The 18,715-nt window shown below is 39.9% G+C and overlaps 1 protein-coding gene across 2 annotated transcripts in view; it reads left to right on the top strand.

The window, feature by feature from the left end:
• gabrb2a (gamma-aminobutyric acid type A receptor subunit beta2a) overlaps positions 1–18,715 on the top strand; it is a 62,080-nt gene that overhangs the window by 25,790 nt on the left and 17,575 nt on the right. For both annotated transcript variants that reach the window (XM_028459321.1, XM_028459322.1), the window contains exon 5: positions 17,520–17,602. In XM_028459321.1, the coding sequence (XP_028315122.1) occupies positions 17,520–17,602 (83 nt within the window). The remainder of the gene's footprint in view (positions 1–17,519; positions 17,603–18,715) is intronic.

The following is an 18,715-nucleotide window of genomic DNA, read 5'->3' as shown; positions in this document are numbered from 1 at the left end:
AACAAGAATTTATTCTCCAACAATGACATTTCAAGGCTTCACAATTACAAATACAAAACGAGAATGAATTCAAAACAAAACTTTTGGATGTACATGTAGTACAGCACGTATAATAGCTCAAACCATGAAGACCTACAAATTAAATGCAATTATCCTTTCAGAGCCTGGAACATCATGAATGCATTAAAAATCTTTAATGAAATGCAGTGTTATTTGCAGAAATGCCCGATGGGTCCATGGAAACAATATCAAGGTATAAAAGGAAAAGAATTCAAAGAAGTAATAAAGTAGGCGAGTGAATTTGTACTGCCATACGTGATTGATTTACCATGTGGTATATACTACATATTTAATACCGTAGTGCTTGATTGTGCAGGTTGCATGTTCTCTTCCAGACCCTACTTAACGGTCTTATCTCAAACAGACATATTTATCAACATCTGACCAAGTACTTAAAATGTTTAATTCGGGAGCACAAATTCTTTGTGTAATAACACAACAATTAAAGTTCTTCATATTTTATATACAGAAAACACAAAATTAAACAAAAGCAGCACATGTCCCCCCAAAAAAAAGGAATGAAGATTGGAGAATTGACCTCCCTGTTGTACTGTATATATTTGTGGATTCTTGCCCTAGTCTCTGTGTGTTTGCATATCCCTGAGGTTTCCTCAAGCACTTGGTAATTGGACGCTGCCTCAGTGATGGACTGGTGACCCATGCAGGTGCAGGTCCACTCAGTGTACGACCTGTGATTTTCTTTGAGCAGTTTTGTATATATTGACACAAAAAAACTATTTTACCTTTACCTGACACTGCTTTGTTGAATCAGCTGTTATGAGCCCCAGTTCTCAGTGATAATATAAATCAGTCCTGTAGCCCTTCAGATCTTAAACCTGCAGCCATGTTCCCCCCATTCCTGCACACTTTAAAACACAATAATGTAACCCCCTTATAAAATGTACCCCTACAGTGAAATATGTCCCTGAATTTTACCCATCATTTTGAGGAATAATGTATAATGTATGATAAAAAATGTGTTAGCACACAAGAAAACATCTTATTCAGAATTATGACTTGTTTGCTTTGTTTATGTAATTAGCCAACTGGCATTTTCAGTCAGAAACAAATCTCTATTTTTTGAGGGGGAAAATAAATTGTTCAAACATTTGTTGATTGAACAGATTCCAGTATTACAACATATTTATCAACTCACGACAACTTTAATGAGAAGGGTGAGGTTGAGGGGATGCGCAGAACTCTGCAATGTTTGCCAGAATTTGAGAGAGTCTGAGTCTCTAAATGTTCTCCACGCAAAGTCTTGGGGTGTGTCCCAATAGTCCCTCCCATCTCCTTTCCTATTCACTGTTCCTTAACCCCCGGGAAGTGTTTAAGTGGTGGCCATGATAACGAGCATACCAAATTATCTAAAAGCTAAGTAATGCTTCCTTTATAACCTCCTTTAGCCTTGGAAACACTGATGCATCCTTTACCAAAGGAGATGAGATAATTCTGGCCCACAATTCCTTGCGGTGACAAAATTTAAAGAGACACGCACGCCCGAACGCTTACAGAAACTCACGATGACGGACAAGGGACGAAGATCATGTAAATGACAAATGCAATAATAAGCCTTGAACAACTTTAAACAATCTAAAACCCATATAAGGAGATAGGATGAATTATTCGGACGCACCCTTGTTCTCTATTTAGTGTTTATGATTGTCAAAGATAAAAATCCACTTACATATAGGTCGATGTGCAATTTGTGGCAATGTATGGAGGCTCCTGACTGCTGGTTTATTTACTGCATATTATAGTTTCCAATGTTGTCATACTCTTTTTTACTCTTATTCACATACCCCCCCTTTGCCAATTTGCGTACCCCTGGGGGTACCCATACCCCACTTTGGCAACCTAGGGTATAGATGTATAGTTTAATGTCTATATCTCATGACAACGTGACCTTCTGTATTTGCATCATGAAGGATTGGCAATGGGTCCAGATTATGTGAACGTGCGTTGGACCAACCTCAACTGTTACTTTCATGCAATCACACAGTTACTCAAAACAAATTAAAATTTCACAAACATACTAAATAATAAATAATACTGGCCTCAAAGGTGAACGTGGATTTGTGCTGAACTAACTGAAATCAGCTCCACTTCAGCAGGGAACACCAGTAGATTAGTCAGTTGCTTGGTTTGCAGAAGGTTTGAGATGCTTGACTGTGTGAGATCCTGTGTCTGTGGGTGGGTGTGTGAGTGGGTGCGTGTTATTTTGGGGTGCACGCGGAGGAGGAAGGGTGAGAGTGTTGTTTACTCTTTATTCTTTGGTTACATATAGCACATCCCGATCCTGACAAATGCTGGTGTTTAATTACCGCAGGAGAGGCAGAACATTTACAACAGTGTTCCCCAAACTGTCATTTTAGTGCTTGCCTCGACTCTTTGTGAGAAGAAGCCTGATCTCATTATTGTGACCAGTAGCACAGATACCACCCAGGCTGACAGAAAATAAAAAAGCTAGGAAACTACAAACTCCTCTACTCTACTCTGCATTTAATGCAGGACGAATGGAATGACCAAAGAGGTTCAGTGCATGCTCCGTATGCACGTCGCTACGGAGTCAAGGGAGCGAGTGAGAAGAGAGGCAGTGCTAAAGAGAAAGAACAAGATGTGAAGGTCAGACTTCATTCAAAATGGAGAAATTATTAGGATTCTCCTACCCTGCCTGCCTCCACCCTCTGCACCCTCCCTCCACTCATAGTGAAAATCATAGCTCCTTTTGTGGGAGGACTCATCCTTGTTTCAGGCTGAGCTAGGAGAGACCCACTCAGCAGCTCATCATGTATTCTGTGGCCAGGATGAGAAAGTTGTCCCTTTTTTTCCTGTCACTTGGTTAATACTGCTGTTGGATCACCTTCAAAGTGATCCATCCTGCTCTGTGTTACAGGCACTGTGTGCGCAGTGTATGTGTCTGTGCCTTTATTTTGAAATGAAGAAGTGTATGTTTTGACAGCATTTGGCACATGGATGCCTTTAATGTTGTGGCTTCAAACTCAAATCTGGCAATGATTGCCTGAACAGGGAGAGACAATCCTGCGTGCAAGTCTTCTGCTCATCATGGGCTCTCTATCCAAAATGGAGGAAGCCTCTGCATCTCAATTGAGATTCTGAACAAAATTACATTTTATGTTTAAAAAATGCATGATAAAGAAAACGATGCACTGGTTTAACCAAAACTGTAAATGTTCTTCTCTGCATTCCCTACGTTGTGCACAAATGTGGTTCTGTCTGGGATTCTGTGGTACTTGTGTTAATTCTGTAAACAAGGTCATTTAGAGTAAAGGTGCACAGGTTGCCTTAGGGGGGTCCAAACACACAGACACATGCTTACACACGTGCACTTGCACACACAGTCACAGAGCAAGAGTTAGTAAGATAGAGGCGAGAGCACAAAAACAACCTTTAAAAAAAAAAAAAAAAACACCTCCGTATCTTTTTAGCTTTGACACGAAACAAATGTAGCGTGTTTGAATGTGTGTGAGCCGCTCCATTTGGGCTTCCCTGCACACCGGTTGGGATAGAGGATGAGGAACTGGCTCCTGATGTTGAAGAAGCGGAAAAAAGGCTTCATAATTGTTGCTGCTGCTGCAGAGGTCTACAGCAGAATCTCGCTGCAGTGAAGATGACGAAGAGAGGGAGGAGGAGGATCAAAGAGGCAAAGCTGGGGAGGGAATCCTGCAGAAAAACCCTCATCCGTCTCTGCTCCCTTCTCATCATTGAGTTTCCTAATGGTAACGTGCTAGTTAGACCAGGATGGAGCAGAAGCAGGTCTGCAGAGACTCTGATGGAAAAAGCTTCGAGACTTCGGCGGATGATGTCGTAGGGCTATAAATAGGCCGGTATTTTTACCCCTGCCATTTTGGCCTGGTTTTGCTTTTCCCCAGTGTTTCCGCTGTGCCACTGCATGATTTAATGGTGACGATAGTGATGATGGTGAGTGATGAGCACCTGCCTGTCGAGAACAGCGCCTCACCAAAGTTGTATCCATAAAGAGGGTAGACTAGGACAGAAATGGGACTCACTCCTGTGTTAATTCCCCCAGTGCACCATGGCCCTGCTAACTGGCTCTTACGTAAGAGAGTGGAGAAAAAAAAGAAAGCAGAAAGAAGGAAGAGGGACAGAGGGCCTTACAGTGTGAGAGAGAGACTGAAAGTCTCTACATCTCAGAAAATTTAATCCCAAACTTGCCAGTCGAGGCCCAAGGGAGCTGCACGCCTTATGTAGAGCGAGTTCAAATAAACTTTTACTGTTAATAATTAAAGACAAATCACTTTTCAGGATCCGTTTATGAATGTGAAGACTTTATTGGACTGTAAATACTGTCTTTTAGTTTGAACTGGATCTGTAAACCATGATTCCAACAGTTTATTTCCAATTGCTGAGCAGAAACACAAGTGACTGTGAATGACCCAAACTATTAGTTTCATATATGAATACAATTAATCTGATATTTGTTTATTTTTGATAAACAAGAGTATATTTAATTGTCGCTGTTGAGCATAAGGGCCCCCTACCTTGTTATTTTTCTCCCCTACGGAGCGATGGCGCCCTCTAAGTTTTCAGCAACGTTGGGGGGCTTTTCTGTTGTTTTTCCCTTTTTTAAACGGTACCGTCGTAATAATTGTTGCACACTCGGACACAAAAGGAACTTCTAGGCACACATGGGTTGTTTTAACTGTATTTTTAATCTGAATAACCCAGAAACACTTACACATACATACATACATCAGCCACACCGTCTATTTAATACAGGCAATTCGCTCCCGAGGACCCCTGCCGCCACTTAGCTGCCCTTGATGCTGCCTGTGTGCATCCTCATCTACTATAAACAGTGCTTCAACCAGACGTATGTAGCGCACATGGAGCTGCTCATCATGTTTATAACTCACAACGAATCATTCGACTGCGCGCGTACGGTTGTGAACACCGTCTGGTTGAAACGTGTTTGGGCTTTAAGAGACATCGGCTTCATTCGGGTCGCACTGATTCGGGCCGTGTTCTCTTGGGCCGGGTCTTCTTCTGTGTGCATCGTCCGTGTGTGTGTGTTTGTTCCAATATTGCTACAATCCCACATAATAACTGATTTAAATTTGAAAAGCATGTCTTGAAATGAGTCTTTTGTATAAAATGTTTTTTCTTGTCTCTACAGTGTTTGTGAGTATTTATTAGTAGATGAACTATACCAAGCATAGCTCACTCTCTAACTGTATTCATCATGACCCTTTACCAATTCAACAAATAACTTTTAATTTTAAAGTAAGGTTGGAACAAAGATAAGAAAACAACACAGAACAAAACAATTTTAGCTTTACTTCACAAAATTTGACCCTCAGAATTATACATTTCTAAATTTCCCGCGCTGGTGGCGCGCGTTGCGATTCCTCTAAGCTGTGAAAAATTCCTGATGAGAACCCTGTGATAGGGAATGTTGTGTCCAAAATTTACAGAAAACAGACATTTCATTCACTTCACTTGGAAGCATCCTAACTTCTTAAGTTCACAGAAAACACTGCTTTTAGTTGTTATGCTGCATAGAAGTGCAACAAACTGTCAGCAGTGCAGAAGTCAGCATCCGATTGGAACATTTTTAAATCCAAGTTAAAGGCACTCTTTCTCTCTACCGTGTATGTTTTCTGTTGAACTTTTTGATTGAAATCACATTAAATTGCGTTGTGTATGAATTGCGCTACACTAATACATTTGCCTTGCCTTGCCTTAAGAGAGCTAAGTAGATGAAATTATGGTCAACAATAAAATGACAGTTTGACATCTTTGTCCTTTTTTATCAAAATAATATCCATAGAAACCTACATTTACTGGCACACCCACACTTACCTTTATGTTCAGAACAGTGCTTTAAGCGGTATGCAACGATACGCATTACTGGCACTTTTTTGACTTTTTTCCAGCATTTGGTGCGTACTGGGACTTTTTCTGCCTTGCCCTCCTTTCTCAAACTTTCCAAACTTCCTCATTATTCAGGGCTGTGGCTCAGTAAGATAAACTTGTCAGACTAAAGGCTCAAACAAGCGGCCAAACCAATTAAATGCAAAGCTCAGTTTTTACGACCGCACTGACTTCTCTGCGTAGTTGGTGGCACACAAAACACTGCTCAACATTGTATCAACCTGCATTAAATGTAACTCCGACCTGTATTTCACATGCCTGGTGAAACAGAGCAGGAGAGATGAACAGAGCTTAGAAGGGAGACTGGCAGATGAGCTACGAAAGTAGCGACATCTTTAATAAAACACATCCCAGGAGTACAAAGACTACAGAGAAGCGCTAAAAATCATGGGACATGTAGGATTATAATTGAAACTACTACGCGGTGGTATGTAAGCTCTGAGGAAAGCAGACAGTCTGCACTGAATCCGTTGTGTGCGGGGTCCGCCCGAGTATGTTTGAGCCTTAAAGAGTCAAAAAGGGAGCCGACAATGTTCCACAGAAAAAGCTCTTTCAAAAACAAACACCGTGTCACAGTCAGCGCCGACTCCTGGCATAAACACTCGATGACAGAGGTTCCCAACCTTTTTTAGCTCGCGACCCCATTTTGATATCACAAATGTCCGGCGACCCCAAAGACATTTTTTTTTTTTACCTAGAATGAGTTTTTGATCAAGTTTAGTGTGTTACAAACCTCAGATATTTTTATACTGCATCTTATTTGAACTAGATTTATATTTGAGAAAGTTTACAATACAGTTATTTGATATTTATTGTGTGTGATGTTTATTTGAAAAAGAATATTCATTCATTTTTGTTTTATTTTTTTTACCCAAGTTTTTATTTATTTACTTATTTTATCAATTACTAGACATTTCAGGAAACCCTATTGTAATTCCCAATGCAAAAGTTGAAAAACACTGCTCTGTGAGGTTCTTTAGGGCCACAACTGCTAGAGGGGGGCACACAATCAGTGTATGATTAACATTCAATAAGGTCACAAATAAAAAGAAATATAAACAGGCGTATAATTAAAGGAGTGAAAAATAAACTGATCAAGTCAGTGCGTTTATGACTTGCTGGCCGCACCCGCGAGCCTCGCAGTGGTTTAGTCAGACAGAAAGACTCGGTGCTGAGGATAGAAATTAAGTAAGTGTATTAAAATACTCAACAGGTAATAGGGTATGTATTACTCCACTGAGATATTACTCTCCAAATGTATACATTCATTTATGAAGGCTCTTATGACCGCCAGTTTCCACTGGATTCCACTGGAGCTGATAGGTTTCCACTTTAGTCTATGTGTTAATTTCCACCGGGTCCGCTGCAGTGCGTGTCTGCTCCTTCCCAGCTGCGGTAGTCCGGTGCCCTCCGCCAGATATACGCAGGGCTTCTATTTCTGGTGGACACCGGAGCACGACGCATCAATCAGCACAGAGCAAATGAAGCTAAACAGGAAATTAAGCACGTACTCCGCAATAAAATATCAGGTTACTTTTCAAAATAAAACACTTCAGATTATATTTCAAGTAACTACATCACCAAAACGTCATAATGTGTAAAAACTAATTCACATCCACTATATTGATTCCTCTCATACTGTAACTGTACTGGAAACTGCAGCAACTTTGATTTAGTTCATGTTTTACTGGTGCAGTTTTATCTCTTCTCTGTTGGCTGTTGCTAAAAAATGTGTCTATGACAAATCCAGAGTCCAACCTTCTTGTTCTCCTTTGTTAGGAACACTGACCTGTTTAACTGTTTATTGTTGTGTTTATAACACATACATTTAACCGCGTTCTTGCGCGATTATATAAATTACATAAAGAACTGCTCTGTCTCAGTTGAACGTCACAGTCGTTCAACCAGAGTGCACCGCGGCGCACTCAAAACGCAACCGGTGTGAATTACCGGACGGCGGACGGCGGTGAAAAACCAGATCGGTGCCGTGGTGCAGGGGAGACGTATCCAGTGGAAACCCCGGGATTACTTTGATGTTCCATTCTACATTTATTGATTTAAAAAGAAAGTAGTTGAAAAGATTTGGTGCAGTTTGTTGGATCTGGTGACGGCAGAAGGAGAACATTTGGCTCTGTTATTTAGAGAGTTGGTATTTGTAATAACAGTAGACCTTTTTCACATTGGATCATCATTTGTTGCTGCAGAGACTGGAAAATGTTTTTGAGATTAAAGAAACTGTGCTAGGTTGGTTTAAATCCTACTTATCAGACAGAACCCACTTTGTTCATGTTAATAATCTCTCCTCAGCACATGCCAGAGTTACTCATGGAGTTCCACAAGGTTCAGTTTTGGGACCAATTGTTAGGTTCTGTTTAGTTATGTTTGTGTTTAGCCTTTGTGGTTTTTAGTTTTTTGAGTCTTTGGTTATTCTGTTTTCAAGTATGTTCTCTTGTGTTAACTTTTGTCTCTGTGTTTCCAGGTATCCCTGCTTGTGGCTCCACCCCCTAGTGATGTCTGTGTGCTTGGTTTGTGACTGATTAGCGGCCTAATGTTTCCACCCAGGTGTGGCCCGTTCCCAATGGCCTCCTCCACTATTTAGCTGAGTGATTGAACACTGAATGTTTGCTGGTTCATTGTATTGTCTACCCTCCTGCTCCTTGGTTTTTCTTGTGCCCTGTTGGGTTTTTTTTTTGTTATTAAACATGAACTGGTTCCAAGAACGCTACGCCGGCATTCTGCCTCCATCTCTCCCTGCATTTGGGTCCACACCACCATCCTCTAACCGTGACACCAATACTCTTTACATTATATATGCTTCCACTAGGTAACATTATCCGAGAAAATAATATCAATTTCCATTGCTTTGCGATACACAGCTCTATTTGTCAATGAAATCAGATTCAACTCATCAGTTATTAACACTCTCGGCTTGTCTTAAAGACATCACATCCTGGATGAGCCGTAACTTTCTCCTTCTTAACCAGGTTAAAACCAAAGTGATTTTATTTGGTCCAAAACACCCCAAAGATGACTTATCAGAACAAATAGTGTCTCTGGATGGCATTACTCTGTCTAACTTGGGGTTATCTTTGATACTGACTTATCCTTTAACTTTCATACTAAGCAAATCTCAAGGACAGCCTTCTTCCACCTCCGTGATATCTCTAAAATCAGGAATATCTTTGCCCAGAGTGATGCTGAAAAACGAATCCATGCATTCAGGTGCGGATCTCGAAAAAATTAAATTGGGTGGCAAGAGGGGGGCACGAATTTTTATAGGTGGTAACATATAGCAGATTTACATAAAGCATACTGAATTATAGGGCTGGGTATCGCCAGGTACCTCGCGATGCGATATATTGAGATGTTTTTTTTTTTTTTGCCCACGATAATGATATTATCGCGATAATCAATATATCACGGGATAATTAATCCACGATACATCACGATAACTGTCACTGAAGAAATTAAGAATTTATCTACTGCACTGAATCCATTTTACAGGAATTACAAAACATTGTCAATCAATTTCACAATAAATCAAAGTATAAATCAACCCATTTATGAGCACGGACTGGCTAAACCCCTTCTTCAATCCAATACTTATTGTCTTAAAATCAGCATCACTACTATAATGCTGCGCTTTCATTATTATTTTCATAATTCGTCATATTCGTCACAAATCTCTGGTCTTTGGAGAGAGCAGACGTGTTTTCATTCGCTCCGATAACACGACCTTGGCTTCAGCTGGCTACAGCTGGCTACAGCTGAACAGCCAGAAAAATTGGGCCCAAGACTGAAGGAAAATGGTGAAAAAACCACAGGGAGGCCCTTCAGAACCCAATTTGGGTTTGGAAGAGGTCAAGGAGATGATACGCGAGGGTCTACGAAACCTATCTGCCGAGATAAAGTCGTTGGAAAAGACGCTGAAAACTCACTGGAAAACCTACAAAGCGAAGCAAAGGTACTGAAAGAAAAGAATGAAAGAAATGCTGAAGAGATAAAATTGTTGAACGCCAGGGTTGAACAGCTGGAACAAAAGGAAAGAGAGAAAGATGTTATCATCACAGGCCTAAAGATAAAACCCAGGAGTTACGCGAGTGACGAAGAAACAAAATTGATTGAACAACAGGTCATTGACTACCTGGAGTCGAAGGACATTGTCCTGAACCCTGACAACATCAACTCCTGCCATCTCCTGCCAAAGAAAAATGATAACAGAGCTGTAAAAATAACCTTCACGAATATGAAATTCAAAGGAGAACTACTGAAGCAAGGAAGAAAGCTGAAGGAAACGAAGGTTTTTATTAATGAAAGCCTGACAAAAAAAAAATGCAAGCATCGCATGGAAGGCACGCCAAATAAAAAAAGGAGGAAAGATTCTAAAGACGTGGACAAGGAACTGCAGGATTTACATCACACCACTGGGAGAAGAGAACGGAAAACCAATCCTCATCAAAACGATGGAAGACGGGAAAATACGAAGGATCCACCTAAACAACAACATTACTGATGGTAATCATGGATATGGACCCAGATCTATATAAAGACTGGAAACAAAACTCAGACTGTGATTATTTTATGGAGACTGAATTAAATGTGGAAACCAAGAGTAAAAAAGGTCTGTCATTTATTCATTTCAATTGCTAGGTGGTGGGGTGATTAAGGATTACTTTAAATTTAAATTCAAAGTGTTTATTGTCATATGTGCAGTTAGAAACACGTTTTCCTGTACAATGAAATTACTACCTTGCTTATGAACTAAGATATAATAATGTGTTTATACAAGTTAAATCTAACAGTGGAAAATACAACACTGCCAATAGAACTAACAACAGCTGGATTAACCTTGATGTAGAGACAAAACAAGCTGCAAACTTGTGTGTCCAAAAGAGACATTCCCGAGTGGTGACATTATGGATGAAAAGGGAAAAACCTTCCAAACACCTTCGAAAGAGGAACTATTCTTGAACTGGAGGAATGCTAACAACGTCTGGCAGGGAACAAGGCCAACACGAACAACGATAGAGAGGAGGAGGAATAAAAAAAAAAAAAAAAAGACAACACTGACTACAGATGAGAATACACAAAAAAGGACTGTTCAGAACAACTCAAGAATGTTTGACCAGAGCGACATGTAAACCCATGTAAATTTGCGATGGTAAAACAGGGGACGGGACCCAGATAAGCAAACTGCTTCTCTCGTCTCCTTTTTCGGCATGTACAAAAAAAAAAAAAAAAAGTGAATGTAACCATGTCGGAAATAAACTGAATAAATAAAAAAAGTAAAATAATACTACTAACATAAAGTACTGATCTAGTAGCATTTTAGACATTTACAAAGCGTCCAATGCCTTTACATGCTTTAACAACACATAATAAGGTGACCAGATTTCTGAAAAGAAATTATCGGACATTTCCCAGTTGGAGATTAAAATTAAATAAATAATGTCTCCCTCAGGAAATGTTGATATTTTAAAAGCTATTTGGTCCAATCTAGTACAGCGTAGGCCTACCTGTACCCCTAGGGGTACTTAAAGACCTTGCAGGAGGACCTTGAAAATATTTATGAATCCCAGACAGTGTTCACCAAATATGTAAGGAAATAAATTCACAAATTTACAATATTAATGCACACTTTAAATTAGTTCTTTCCTTACTTTTACTATTAAATATTAGTTTTATGAGCCTAAATATGATTAAGATTTTGGATTAAAAAGTTAGAAAATGCTAGAAGGCTTCTTTATTATTATTTTTAGATATAGTTTAACATGCACTTAATTTATTTATGTTTCAGAACTTTAGTAAATTAAACAAAAGTCCTTTCTGAAAGAGAATGTATGAAGCTCTCCTCAGCCTCCCCAAACGTGTGCACATTATGCACCAGTGACGTGCCGTGAGCACTAGGGTCGGGTAGGCAGGGCGTTGCAAATCGAGACCACCAACATTGTAAAACACCATTAAAGAAACAATTATTTAATATAGCTTCCATTCTCTCTCAACAAGATACTGTATATCTCATGACATGGCAGCGCATCCGTTGTTTGTGTTGGAAACACAGAAACACGGGGAAAATGACAGCAACGTCAACTCGGAACAGCCTCAGTGAGGCGCATCCACAAACCCAATCCTAGCATTCACTGAAAAGTACGAACAATGTTCTCACCTTACCTTTGCTGAAGGTCTGGTAGCTCAGGTGTTGGTCTCCCATTTTTCCTCAAAAGTAAGTTTTTAGCGCTGTCATCCTGCCTGTAGCGTTATCCCGCCCACGAGCTAGAGAATGCAGCAGTGGCCACTCTGTATCAATTCACTACTGCACTGTGGACTTACGTAAAGCATTTAGCATAGTACGGTTACGTCCAAAGGCAGCATAGAGAGCTGCCTTTTTACGTAAATTGTTTTCATTTTGGGGAACTGACTGCGCATGCGCAAACACATAAAAACACGCTATGGGGAAAGAGGTAGAGCAGCAATGTGCTTTTGGGAGAGGGTGTGGCCTCTTCCTGTCTTACAATAGAGTGAGACTGTGCAGCATCTCTGTTGTGCCAGGAAATAGCGATGTTTAGTCATTTAGGCTATGAAAAGCACAAAATGCTGACACTTTCAAACTTATTGGTACTGTAGGCTATTGGAAATTGAACAATAAATCATTTATAATTATATTATAATTAAAACAAATAATCAAAATATCAATTCAACCTTGGGTAGACACTGCCCACCTTGCCTACCCTGACAACACGTCACTGTTAAGCACACACCGTACAGACCCACGTCAGTGCACATTGCCTCACACACACTCAAACCTACACAATCCTAAACTCAACTAACTCACAAAAAATTCCCACAGGTGAACACACAAGCTGCAGAGCACAAAACACACTCAAATGAGCAAACCTGTGCACAAACAGTCATGAATGTCTGAAGCCAGTGGAACGTCAGTCACGGAGGGAGGGCGGGGAGAGAGAGTCCGGGTTGTTACTCCGTTTTGGAACAACTTTTTTTCTTTTTGGAGTGATACAAATGTGTGCTCACGGCAAATGCGTAAGGGTTGACAGCTATGTTTTTACCTCTTTCATCTCGTGCGCCAAAGTAATCAACGCACTTCCGTGCCGCTGTAGCGATACTTCCTCATTTTCTTTGTTGTGTTTTAGAACGTTGGCTCTGCAGTCAGAAAGCGGTAGCGGGGCATTACCGGCCAGTGGACCGCGGCCGCATAGTTCCGTGCCCGTGTGTACAAATTGGGGTTGCTGCAGGAGTGGCAAGGCTTTGTTGTCGGGTGGCATTTGCCACCCCGGTAGATCCGCCCCTGCGTGCATTTGTTACATCTAGACTAGATTATTGTAGCTCTTTACTGTCAGGATGTCCCAGTAACTCACTAAAAAGTCTCAAGTTAATTCAGAATGCTGCAGCTAGAACACTAACAGGTACTAACAGAAGAGAGCATATTTCTCTGTTCTGTTTGCTGGTCTTCTGGAAGTTCCTAAAGCATCTAGAAGTAGAACAGGAGGCAGAGCATTCAGCTACCAGGCTCCTCGCCTTTGGAACCAGCTACCAGTCTTAGTACTGGAGTAGTATCTTTTCACCTTTAAGGCTAAACTCAAAATCCGACTTATTTGCTAAAGCATATACCGTATAATAGCGTTAACCTAACCACTAGGGACAAGGCCCTAAACCTAAAAATAGGAACTAAAAACTAAGATGATATAGTAGAACACCAACATTATAATGAAACACAATCCACCATCTACACATAGCTCTAATGGGCTGCAATGTGTGAATTCCAGTTAGACAAGGTTGTGCCGGGTTGTAGCCAACCCCCCACTTCTGAACCTCGTTGTATACCCATCACATTGCTCACACTGCTTACATACCATTTACACTGATGTCCACCCCATATTCATTCTCATTCCACTGTATTCCTGTATCATGTTTTTCTGCAGTCTGTGCCTTCTCCTCGCCCTTCTCTCTCTTCTCTGTTTCAGGTGTCTTGAAGCTGGAGTTGACAGTTCCTGATCAATGGTTCACAGCTCAATTAGTCTGGGACACTCTGATGTTCTATCTCTCTATCCTGTTCTGTTGGTCCTTCTGTCCACTAACCCCAACCAGTCAAAGCAGATGGCTGCCACCTCTGAAGCTGCTTCTGCTGGAGATTTCTTCCTGTTATAAGGGAGTTTTTTTCTTCCCACTGTTGCTAAATGCTTGTTCATGTGGATGTTGTTGGGTTTTTCCTTCTTATTATGAATTTTATATTTTGATAGCGCTTTGAGATGACTGTTGTAATTTGCACTGTATAAATAAAGTTGAATTAAATTGTTGCTATCCTCTGTTCCAATGGAAGTCTATGACTATCTTCATGTAAAGCTAAATACACATCACACTGGCCTGGTTAGATATAGAAGGAGTGATGATGGTGTTTGCTGGTCAGTCACTGTGTGCTTATGGGCCTGTTATGTTGCCATGTATGAATGAATAGAACACTAAAGCAGTAAATAGATGAAGTGACAGTAACCAGGCCTGCAAGGGAAACCTGCGCTTTGCCACAAGTGCTTCAAACTCCCACAAGTTGCTGTTATTATTATTAATGGTCATACGATCAGGTTTAATATCAAACCTGTTTTATATCAGTGACCGCGTGTCAGTGTGTGTGTGTGTGTGTCCATGGTGCTAAGTTATGTGACGTCCTTGTGGTGGATTGCTGTTTACCCAGGATCCCTCGGCAGACCCCGCCCACCCTCGTTGAGAACGTCTGAGAGCTCATTTGTCTCAGTTTTTACTAACTGCACAAGGCATTGTTTAACAGATGTTGTTTTATGTTGCTTCAACACATTTACCACACGTGAAAAGAACAGTGACAATTTCCAAAACGGGGCGATACAGCACCAGCGTGCAGAATGAAGGGTATAAATAAGGCTGAAGGTAACACAGTGCCTTATTGTGTGTGCTTTTACCTGATGGATATGCAATAAAGGTTTGGATTATACACTAACACCAATGGCATAAAACTGGAAATAATGAAATAGGTGAGTAAAAGATTGTAATAAAAATAAATAGGTAAACAAAAGCTTATGACAAAATAAATAAAAACTGCATCGTACCACTTAAGTTTAATAAATGTTTATTTTGTTGCGTGTTGAGGGCCAACTGCTGACCAGTTAGGTGAATGACACTGATCATCCTGTTATTACATTGACTTTGAACTGGTTAGATTTACTAAGCAGCATTTTGTTTGTTCACAAAGTCGATCTATTACAAGTTGGGAAATAATGTTGGTTTAAGGATTTGATCTTCACTGATTATGATAATCACCACAACTACAGCTTGCGTGCTGGTTAGGGAATGCTATTAATTAATATTTTAATAATTTTAATATTTCGAGTTCCTCAGCGTGACGGAGATTGAACTCCTCTTTAAAAAAGTAGTAGTAGAAGTATTTCATAACTTAAGTAGGCCAGGAGTCTTAACTCTAATCCACTCTCCACACCTGACAATAGAATATCACCAAAAATAATAACAGACAAAACATTACTTTTACAATTTATTACCAAAACTCAACATTGCACAATTTAACAAATGAGGTAGATATATTTTGATTACAGAATACAATGTGAATAGTAAATAATGACCACGCATATACAGTATGAGATCAATATAAAAAGAATAACACTGGATTATGTTTGAATTTAAAACTATTACAAGATTAAGCTAAAATGCAAATTTATACTGAATAATCAAACTAACTGTTGTAATTAAAGATCAGAATTAGAATCAGATATACTTTTATTTATCCCAGGGAGAAATTGCTAAAGATAATAAATTGAGAGAAAATAACACACAAAAAGGTAAAGAAACAGAACATTTTGTAGAGTTTTGACCTCCCCTGGATTGCAGCTAAGCAACTTTTCTCTTCAAAGCAAGATAAGCAAACTGACTATTAGCACACGTGAAGGGAAACAGAGTATAATAAAATGAACACAGATCTGGTAGAACTTTTTGATGTTCAAACAAATGTTTTCGGTTTTAAAGGCAAGATGATGTCAGCATTTTCACATCCTCTTTCCCTTAATTATTTAAATGTAAGCATTAAGATTGGTCTGAAAGTTTACGGCAGGCAGATTTATGCAAATTTTGGTGTAAAATAAGACTGGACTGTTGGCTGTATGTGGGTGTGTCAGCAAAAAAAAAAAAAAAAACTTAATTAAAGCTGAAACAAAGAAATTCAATAAATATGAAACAAAGTTTAAAAGCCAAAAAGTTCATTGTCTGCTGATGAATTTAATACTAATCATGACCAATATTAACCTGTTTAAGTTTAAGAGCGATGAACAGTACCTTAGATTGTTAGAAACTGAGCTCCATCTACACCGTATAATAAACTACATTTTAAAACGTGCGAGAAATGAAACAAATCTTCTTTAATAACTCGTTTGTGACATTTTGACGTTTAAAGACATTTAAAGATCCTAGAGCAGGTTTTTACAACCTTGGGGTCAGGACTCCATGTGGGGCCGCCTGGAGTTTAAATGGGGTAGACTGCAATGCCTAGTAATTGAGAAAGAAAGAATTAAAACACACTGTCTTAAACAACTGTAATATTAATAAAATGTAGGTAAAAAAAACTATCTGAGCTGGAACAACTTGTCACTAATCCTGGCTACTCTGTATTTGGTCAATGACGTATGGTAAGGATTTCACCGCATATTTCATAAAATTGGTATCATCAGGGATGGTTTGCATGAATATTATGATGGAAATAAAAATACAAATACTTTTAAATCTTATACAGGTTTAAAAATCATATATATATATGTATATATATATATATATATATAAAATAAAGTGTAAAATACATTTTAATTGATTCAAAGTCATTTTTAATTACAGCAGTCATGGCCAGGCAGTTGCACCTCATGATATTTTGACACTTTGAATAAATAACAGAAGTAATTTAAACATTTAAAAAAAAAAAATGAAAGTGAGCACATACGTACAAAAGTTACTGCATATTTTGTATTATTTCTTTGCATTTAAACCTTTTTTAACTACAAGAAATGCAGTTGGACAGAATGTTTAGGCGTCAAGACAAACATGAAGAAGTAAGTCTGGAAAAAAATGTCTTTAGGGTCACCAGTAATTCTTGATATCAAAATGAGGTCACGATCCTCAAACGTTTGGAAACCACTGTCCTAGAGGTTGGAACCAAATGTGAGAACATCCTGTTTGCAAAGGGGAAAGCTTTTCTCGAGCTTTTTTAAATCTACAAACGAAGGTGGTAAATGCATTCTGTTTGCAATGCAACTGATACACATTGGAGAGGAAGGGGATCTCCCTTTGCATAATTAAATAAAGAGGTAAAGTTTGTAAGACACTAAGAAAGGTCAAAAGGTTTTAGTCCTTTAATGGCTAGGGTATTATATTTCAGCTTTTTATTTTTGGTGGTAATAGTCCCAGCTGTGTTGTGTTGTGTAGTGAAGGTCAAATGAAAGGAGATACAGTCTCAGCCAATTTAGTTACGAGTCCAATATTCCATCCCTCTGTATGTCCAGGATCACCACCACTGCAGCCTGCATGATGGACCTGCGCCGCTACCCTCTAGATGAGCAGAACTGCACCCTGGAGATTGAAAGCTGTAAGTACTGTTGTCCCTGACAACCTGCTCCCACACGCACGTATAGATTTAAAGAGATCCCACGTATATGCATGCATGCAGCCCAGCCCAGTGGAACTATAAGGTAGGAGGAAGGTTTGATAAGAATGGACGTAAACTGCTGAGAACGGCTGATGAGATACTCAGAGATTGGCATCGAGAAGAAGAACATCACTAATGGCTGAGTGACTGATAACATCCAGCCTAATTAATTCAACTCAAACGGCAGCAGCTTCCCAAGGCGAGGAGGAGTGTGATTGCGTCCAGCATTTCGGGGGTTGTTCTAATTGTGGACGTTGTGTTCCACTGCATTGCATCCAACTTGTCTTACACAGAGTTTGGCATTGTATGGGATCCAGTGCTGAAAGTCAGAGAATAGAGGACGGCAGGAGAACATGAGAGGGAAAAATGAGGGTCTGTGTGTTTTATCTGGGTCCCTGGAGAATGGGATTATGAGCTGAGATGTGGTGTAGGGCTCATTCTTTCTGGGTTTGATCTCAGCACTGTTGCCAGCAGGATGAAATTAGCACACAAACAGTGCTGGGTCAGAACCGCCCTTCACTGCCGCTCACCCATTATGCTCACACTCTTTCTCACCGTCACTCTCTTTCCGTTTCTCATCTCCTTTCTTTGCACCGCCTCATCCTCTTGGTTTTTTTTTACCCCTCCCAGCTTTTTTATCTCTCTCCATTACTCATACGCTCGTTCTCTCTCCCTCTTTCCGGTAGCTGAATACAAAACACACACACACAGTCTCTCTCACACACTCCAGTTTTGATCACTCGGCTGTATTAGCTCTCATATGGATTAACTGGCAATAGTTTTAACGGTGAAGTCGCCTCATGCCAGAGCATGTTATTTTATTCAGACTAATGAGCCCAAAGAACTCACACTTCACTTGATCAACTTGATACATTTTTAACTGACGCAAGTTTTAAACCCCCCCCCCAGATACCACAATACATCTACAGCTCGCCACTGCGCCCCAGTCCACAGGTCCCACGTGCAGGGCTGCACAGAGAAATAATTCATATCAAACCCTCACAGTGTTAAAAACGCGAATACATGTCGTCACACATATGCATATCGTTGTTT

This window comes from Gouania willdenowi, chromosome 10 (genome assembly GCF_900634775.1).
Source record: "Gouania willdenowi chromosome 10, fGouWil2.1, whole genome shotgun sequence".
Classification (NCBI taxonomy): Eukaryota; Metazoa; Chordata; class Actinopteri; order Blenniiformes; family Gobiesocidae; genus Gouania; species Gouania willdenowi.
This window is presented reverse-complemented; position numbering and strand designations above follow the sequence as displayed.